Source organism: Eptatretus burgeri, chromosome 3, assembly GCF_056783735.1.
Source record: "Eptatretus burgeri isolate ZD-2024b chromosome 3, Ebu_testis_v1, whole genome shotgun sequence".
Lineage (NCBI taxonomy): Eukaryota > Metazoa > Chordata > Myxini > Myxiniformes > Myxinidae > Eptatretus > Eptatretus burgeri.
In genome coordinates this window covers 54016763-54024716 of record NC_140963.1, presented here as the reverse complement: position 1 = coordinate 54024716, position 7954 = coordinate 54016763, and the positions used below count along the sequence as shown (strand labels likewise).

The 7954-nt window shown below is 45.8% G+C and overlaps 1 protein-coding gene across 2 annotated transcripts in view; it reads right to left on the bottom strand.

Annotated features, from left to right (window-relative positions):
- Positions 1 to 1003: 1003 nt before the first annotated feature.
- LOC147029914 (uncharacterized) overlaps positions 1004 to 7954 on the bottom strand; it is a 37831-nt gene continuing 30880 nt past the window's right edge. For both annotated transcript variants that reach the window (XM_085873416.1, XM_085873417.1), the window contains exons 10-12: positions 4225 to 4388; positions 3693 to 3821; positions 1004 to 2589 (exon numbers count right to left, since the gene is read on the bottom strand). In XM_085873416.1, coding sequence (XP_085729542.1) covers positions 3706 to 3821; positions 4225 to 4388 — 280 coding nt within the window. In that variant the 3' untranslated portion in view covers positions 1004 to 2589; positions 3693 to 3705. The remainder of the gene's footprint in view (positions 2590 to 3692; positions 3822 to 4224; positions 4389 to 7954) is intronic.

Sequence of the window (7954 nt, the reverse complement as noted above, 5' to 3'; positions counted from 1 at the left end):
CTTTCCCTCTGTTTGTCCATCTGGAGCCTCAACTCGAAAATGACAGGACACATTTCTTTTATGTTTGGCATATATGATGTGTGCAATCATATCTGGGAATGAGACATGAAATGAGTTTGGGATCGAATCCTATTGAGAATTTTGGCAATTTAAATATTTAGGCGGAAAAGAAAAGTACAGGGTTGTACGAGGTGTGTTCAAAAAGTATCCAACCTTAATTTTTTGTGCGTAAACAAATGAAGCTAAGGAGGCGTGGTTTGGTGCACGTATGTCGGCGATCCTAATCTGTATGCGTGACTATTTTCCTGTCTGCAGAAGCTGTCAGTCGCCGACAGACCGCCGAGGAGTGAGGAAGTGTAAGTGAGCGCCATCAGATTTTCGTTTTTAACAAAATGACGGAAAAACTTGAACAACGCTACTGCATCAAATTTTGTGTAAAGCTTGGCGATTCCCAAGTACAAACGATCCACAAGATTCAACAGGCCTTCGGGAACGAAGCAATGGGCACCACACAGATAAAAGTGTGGTACAACCGCATCAAAGACGGTCGCACATCAGTGGCAAGTGAGGCACGTTCTGGTAGGCCCTCAACATCCCGAAATGAGATCGTCATTGACCAAGTGAGGACGGTGCTGATGCAGGATTGTCGAATCACGATCAGAGAACTTGCAGACGAGGCGGGCATCAGCATTGGATCCGTTCATTCCATTGTGACTGAGGATTTGGGCTTAAGGAGAATCTCAGCGAAGTTCATGCCAAAGCTGCTAACGATCGAGCAGAAGCAATTCCGTTTGGAGATTGCACAGGACATACTGGAGTCTGTGAACAGCGATCCCAACTTCTTCAACACAGTGATCACTGGCGATGAGACCACAGTGATCCGTCATTTTGTCAAAAACGAAAATCCAAGTGCGCTCGCTTACACTTCCTCACTCATTGGCGGTCTGTCGGCGACTGACAGCTTCTGCAGGCGGGAAAATATTCACGCATACGGATGAGGATCGCCTACATATGTGCACCAAACCACGCCTCCCGAGCTTCATTTGTTTATGCACGAAAAATTAAGGTTGGATACTTTTTGAACACACCTCATTTATGCTTTCGGGAAACTGATTTATTTTCACTTTACCATCGCCAATACCAACATATAGGATGGTGAAGAGGAATGCACACTTGCCTCTGAGGTGTCTATCCTGGGTTTGAATCTTGGCTCAGCAATGAACTGTCATCCCGGTGTTTTACAAGCAGGGTGATTCATCAATGTGTCTGCCGTTCTTTGGATGGATGTTAAACTGGGTGTCTCATCTGCTGGGAATTGTTGGTGGAAATTGAAGATGCCACGGTGTCCATTGTGAAGAGTAGATGAGCGATTGCCGGCTCCATGAACAAATTACAAATTCTTGCCGTGACTTCCTGTGTCGGTTTGATGACCCATTCAGGATTGTGACCCCAGCCAAAGAAACCGCTTCCGCAGTACCCATGCTCTGTGTAGACTGAAGAGCAAGGTTCATGATCGAATCTAACCCTCACACCACCTTCAATTTTACATTGAGATACACCACCATCTCCACTATAAACATCCAGCATTGAATTATTTTGGTGAGGCCGAGTAAAGCGGGGTAGAGGCAGTTTTTTCCTGATCTTTGAAACACCCTGCAACCTCTGCCTGCAGAAAACACGATTCTTGGAACGCCGGCCACATTTTCCATCCAATCATCACGTAACTTTGGTGAAAAGAAAAATGATGCACGGGCAGGCACTCCCATCTTGGAAAGATTTGTGCGATTCACTCAAGTGATTGTGGAGAAAACAAATTTAAAAGCAAATGGAGTTGAAAAGGTGAGGGCGGAAGAAAAAAGAAGTGAGGGCCTCGACTGACGTTCCACAACATGGACAAGGATGGTTGTGTCTGCCTATTACCAGTTTGTTTGTTTATTTATATACACTTTACCATCTCCACCACCAAATCTACATGTTTATTTATTCAGTTAGTTCAATGTAAAATCTAAACGTCCTATTTTTAAGGTGTGATTGGGGGCTGTTTCCTCGGTGAGGACTTGTATTCTTGTTTTCCTTACATTTCAGAAAAAGGGAATCCGAAAACAGGAGCTCATGAAAGATTATTTAAAAGGATATAAAAGCCAATGTAAATAGAGGGTATTTCAACGAATGTAAAATTTTACAGCAATCACAGTACTGGTCAAGACAGTTGTTTTTACATTGTCAGAAGATCAATTCACAGTGTTTGATACGAGGTGCTCACCTTGTTCGAACCCACCTGAGTTTCCATTTTTGTTTCATTGTGCAGGGACCGTTTAAACGAAATGACCAGCATGTCCGGTAGATGGCTTATACAGACCTGTTTAAATGGCACTCGATGCATCTTGCACCGTGATCAAAACCTGGAACACTTTGAAGCAGATTGATAGTCAGGTGGTAAATAAACGATTGACTTCAAAGGTGTGTCCATTTACCTCACCTGTATCCCATTTTGTTTCTTATCACATTCCATCCTCATTGTCTCATCTGTATACCTTACCAGATTCCATCCTCATCGAGCTTCTCTCGCAGTGAATCTTTAAAGGCACCCTGAATGTGAAAAGACAAAGGGGTCTGAAGGCACTTCCAATTGCAGACATGATCTCAACAATTAATCTTTAAAAAAATTAAAAATTTCAAAAAAGAAAAATATAATCTCAAAAATTCATGAAAAAGTACAGAAAGTTTACTCTCGTCTTTCACCTGAAGTTCTTCCATGAGCCTTTGGGAAATTAAAAAAAGTAAAATTGTCACTGTGTGTGTGTATATGCATATGTATATACATACATACATATATATATATATATATATATATATATATATACATACAGTATACATGTACAAATATATATCTCAGGGCTTACAGGTCTTCAAATTTGCAGCTTGTCCAACTTTCATTGTCTTGCTCATCTCCTCTTCTTTCTTTCAGATCCTATTTGATTGTATGTTCATTGTTATTAAATGACTTGTTTTAAATGTGAAAATAAACCTTTTTGGGATAAAAATAAGGAGTGTCTGAAGGAAAGAAAATACGGAAGCAGAAATGGACAAAGACAAAGGAGTGTCTCACCGATCTTCCCACATGCAACGCGAGTAATCTTCGATACAAACTGGTCCAGAAATACGTCATTAACGAATGAATCCTCCACTACCTCATGAGGGAACAATATGTGATGTTGCACCACACTATGAAATGGACATTGGCTGCAGGGGTGGTCTTTGTGAGACCAGCAATTGGGTAAAGTTCTTGAAGCCATTGAAGAAATGGCTGAAGATTGTGTAAGATTTGGACCTGATTTTAATTTTAACTTAAGAAGGCAAAGGAGAGAATCGTGAATCATCTGTGAGTAACTTCATGACTCATGAAGTATATACCAGATAAAAAGGAGCCCAGAAAAGTTTTCCTTCAATTTCTTTGAAAACATATTTTCACACAAAATGCCTTTCTCATGTTCAGCACCTGAATCTGGCTCATCGAGCCTTGGATCCCAGATTCAAACACCTCATCCTGTGCTGTGTTGTCTCTTATCTACGATTGATTGGCTTTATCCGAAATGCAACATCTATACAATATTCATCATGAGGCTGAGACAATGTAGAAAAAAACTTAACTTTTGTGTCAGAGATATCCCATGAGGTCCCTTTACCTGTACCTGCCTTGCTGTCTTATGGCTGGGAAGCAGATGTTTGGCAGTATTGGTAGAACAGCACGTATGCCTCATTTGTGCAAACTTCATTTTCATTGATCTCCTTCACTTTGTGGTCGTCAAACATCCTCCATCCTGTCCAACATACAAACATGTTAAGGCTCAGCAAGTTCGACGTTTCAGCAATAGAGTCGTGTTCAGCGGTTGAAGGACAAAGTAGAGGGAGACTTTGGCAAATAGGGACTGTGAGGAGGAATGAGGGGTAGGGGAGGATGCACGGGGTGGACAAGATGGATATAGAAGCACACTCTCAAGATGGGGAAACTGGAAAAATTTGGAAGGAGGTGGTGTTGGGAGTTGGAGGGTGGAGTGAATGAGTTAGTAAAGATTATTTGAAAGCTTATGTTTACAGCAAAATAACCGAGCAGTGAAGAAATGCGAAGTGAGGTTTGGGGGATGGAGTAAGAGTAGCAAATTTAATCAGCACAACGGACACACTCAAACGAACAAAGACATCGGATTGGCCTTCCTGACCTACCAGTATGGTTCCCCTTTGTGGTGCTTCTTTGCAGAAGCTGCGCCATACTCGTGTAATGGTTGAAGGCAGATAACTCATGATGATTGATAACAGCATAGAGATCATAGGTCGTGTCTATGCTGCTCTGTTGACAATCAAGACAATTTGCTGTGAGGTCAAGGTCCCTTCGGGAGGTTGGGGGAACGTGGGGAGTGGATGGGGTGAATGTTAATTTCTATTGCATGTAGATTAAATCAAAATTGAAACCTGAAACAAGAATTTATGCATATTTATGCAAAAGGAAATGAAAGGCGAATGAAGTTGAGAGAATTTCAATGAAAACAGCATTGTGATGAGAGTCAGGTCAGGTATGGGAGCATGTGGCAGAACAGCACGTCGATGCGTCCACTTTCCACTGGTACTCCAGGGGCCTCCGTCTGGCCATCCCCCAGGCAGATGCCAGGCCCATCCCCATCTCTTTGAGATGCCGGTCAACCTGCTGCAACCACGAGGCACGTGGTCGGCCCATTAGCCTCCTCCACTCACGAGACTCCCTCGCTCAGAGAATCTGGTGAGCAGGATCAGCATCAGGAAAACGAGCCACATGTCCATACAGCCGCAACTGATGCTCACGGACTATGCAGGTAACAAATCAAATCTGAGTCTCTCTCAGCAACCACTCGTTGGACACAAAATCCGACCAGCGATAGCCAAGGATTCTCCGAAGAGACCTGGTACCAAAGGAATTAAGTCTCCGTCTCAGATCCTTGGTGAGAGTCCCAAGTCTCACATCCATAGAGCAAGACTGGAATCACCAAGGACCTGAAGACTCGGACTTTCATTCTCCCGCACAGGTAGCGTCAGCGCCACACCCCATGATCCAGTGAATCCATGACTCCCCAGGCCTGACCCAGACGTCTATTGACCTCTGACTCACAGCCAGCAGAGACATGAATATCACTGCCAAGGTAAGTGAATCTCTCCATGACATCAAAATCCTCACCACAAACAGACACAGACAGGACAGCAGCATCCAAGATGTCATTGAAAGCCTGAATCTTAGTTTTGACCCAAGAAACCCGAAATCCCAGCGGCTCCGACTCCTCATTCAGAACCTCGAGGGCCCCCAAAAGGATATCTAAAGTCACCGCAAAGATGACTGCATGATCTGCGAAAGCAAGGTCAGAGATCTTGACATTCCCAAACAATGCACCGCAGCTTGATCTCTCAGACATCCTCCCTAAAATCCAGTCCATACAAGTGCTGAAAAGTGTGGGGGCCAGCACACACCCCTGACGAACTCCAGTAACAACTGGAAATAAGTCAGAGATGGTACCACCACATTTCACAGCACTCTCAGTACCAGAGTAGAGTTCAGACATCAGATTGATCAGTTTTGGTGGCGCCCCACGAAGACCAAGAATCCTCCAGAGGGCATTCCGATTCACTGAATGGAACGCTTTACAGAGATCAACATAGGCTGCAAGCAGTCCCTGCCGAAACTCTCGTCTGCGTTCGGTGAGGACACGAAGAGCAAGGATACGGTCAATCGTTGACCTCTTTGGTGTAAAGCCTGACTGCTCTGGACGCTGGTGCTCAAGCAGATGGTGGCGAACCCTATCAAGAATTATCCGAGCAAAGACCTTGCCCGGCACTGAGAGCAGCGTCACCCCTCGGTAGTAGTTGCAGTCTTGGCGATCACCCTTCCCTTTCCAGAGAGGGACAACAAGGCCCCTCTTCAAATCAGTTGGGATGATGCCTGTGTTACTGGCAGAGCACAGAACTGCATGCAACGACATGAGTGCAGCATTTCCTCCAGCCTTGAGAAGTTCAACATGGATGCCACAGATCCCTGGAGCTTTACCCCGTTTCAACCGGTTCACTGCAGCCCATGTTTCCACAAGCGAAGGTGGACCACAGTTGATTGGAGGGTCAGCAACAGGGATTGTAACACGCTTGACGTCCAACTCGACAGCTGGTGAATCTGCCTGGTACAATCGCTCAAAGTAACTGGCCCAGCGCGCCTTCACTTCAGACTCCTCTGTCAAGAGCCTACCACTCTCTGCTCTAACTGAAGTGCTCCGAGGGATGAGCTTGGATGAACGCAATGCGTGAATTCCCCTGTAAGCGGGACGAGAATTACCTGTCCACAGGTGATGCTCTATCCCCTCACAGATTCCTCGCACATCGGCCTCCTTGTCCACCCTTAGTGCACGTACAGTTTTACGCCTCAGCTCCCTGAACAGCTCATCTCTGCCATTCAGCCTGGCCCTGCGACTCTGGTCAATGGTATCCAGTGTACCTTGAGAGACAAAATTCTTCTTAGCCCTGCGGTGAGTTCCAAGACATCCACCGGCAACATCAAGGACGGTGGTCTTGAAAGCACTCCACAACTCTTCAGGACCCCCCAAAGCACCCAGACCCCCCATATGTTCACTCAGCCTGTTCGCACACTCCTCAGCTTCCCTCTCATTCTTGAGCTTGCCAACATCCAGCCTCGGCTGGGATGGTACCATTCTCCCGGATTTAAGGTGCAGCTTTGGAGTTGCGACAACAAGCCGGTGGTCAGTATTGAGGAACTGAGCACTCTGGTAGACCCTGCAGTTCTGGATGATCCTCCAGCGACCATCAACGAGGACATGCTCAATCTCCTTTGCCACACCGCCAGCGTTGGAATACCAAGTCCAGCGATGAGCTTGTGGGCGCTGAAACCATGAACCAGCCACTCTAAGTCCATGACTTATTGCAAAGTCAAGGAACTTCTTGCTATTCTGGTTCATAGTTCCTGACCCATGGGGACCAACACACATCTCATAACCATCCCTATCAGTTCCAGTCGATGCATTGAAATCCCCCAAGACTAGAAGTGTATCTCGTCTGGGACACTGATCAACCACAGACTCGAGCGTGGCGTAGAATGCGTCCTTCACGGTGAGATCACTCGCCTCAGTCGGAGCATAGACAGAGACCATGGAAATGACACCTAAGGAGTGACGAATCCTTAGTCTCATAATACGCTCATTGACCGGTGTTACCTCAATTATCATTGTGGTCAGCTTATTGGACACAGCTACAGCAACTCCTTGGGAATGGTAACCATCAGAGTGACCAGACCAACAGTAGGTGTAACCACCCGCCATGATGTCGCCGCAATCCGGTCTCCGAACCTCAGAGAGTGCTGCAATACCGATGTCCAAACGCTTGAGCTCAGATGATAACAGAGACAGGTGATCATCCTCTCTTAGGGAAAGGACATTCCAGGAATGAAGACACTGATGAGAGTAGTTGCTAAATTAAGCCAACCGCTCATTGCACAGTGTTGGTGATGAGGTATTCGTGGTTCGGATCTGGCATGTTTCTGTGTTATCAGTTCTCGCAGGGGTGCAGCACTGTCGCTGATGCCGTGCCCCCTGTATGTGAGAACAGGAATTTGTAACATGTTTGGGGTGCCTGCAATGAGGGTCAGCGTTCGTCCTTTGGGGGCCCCATGCAAAACGCAATAATGACCCAGTGAGGTCCCCGTGAGCCCTGTCAATCTGTCATCACATTGAAATATGCATTTTAGCATCCGTCTGTCTGACGTTGATTTATTCACTCATTACTTCTGTAATCTCAACCAATAAACTTGCCAAGTGGATGACGGGTCATAAAGAAAGGTTGGAACAACTTCATGTGTCCCCCTCACCAGGAGTTGGGCGATGTAAATTATCTTTGTGAATGTGCACCATGTCGTGCCGTTCCCATTGATGGT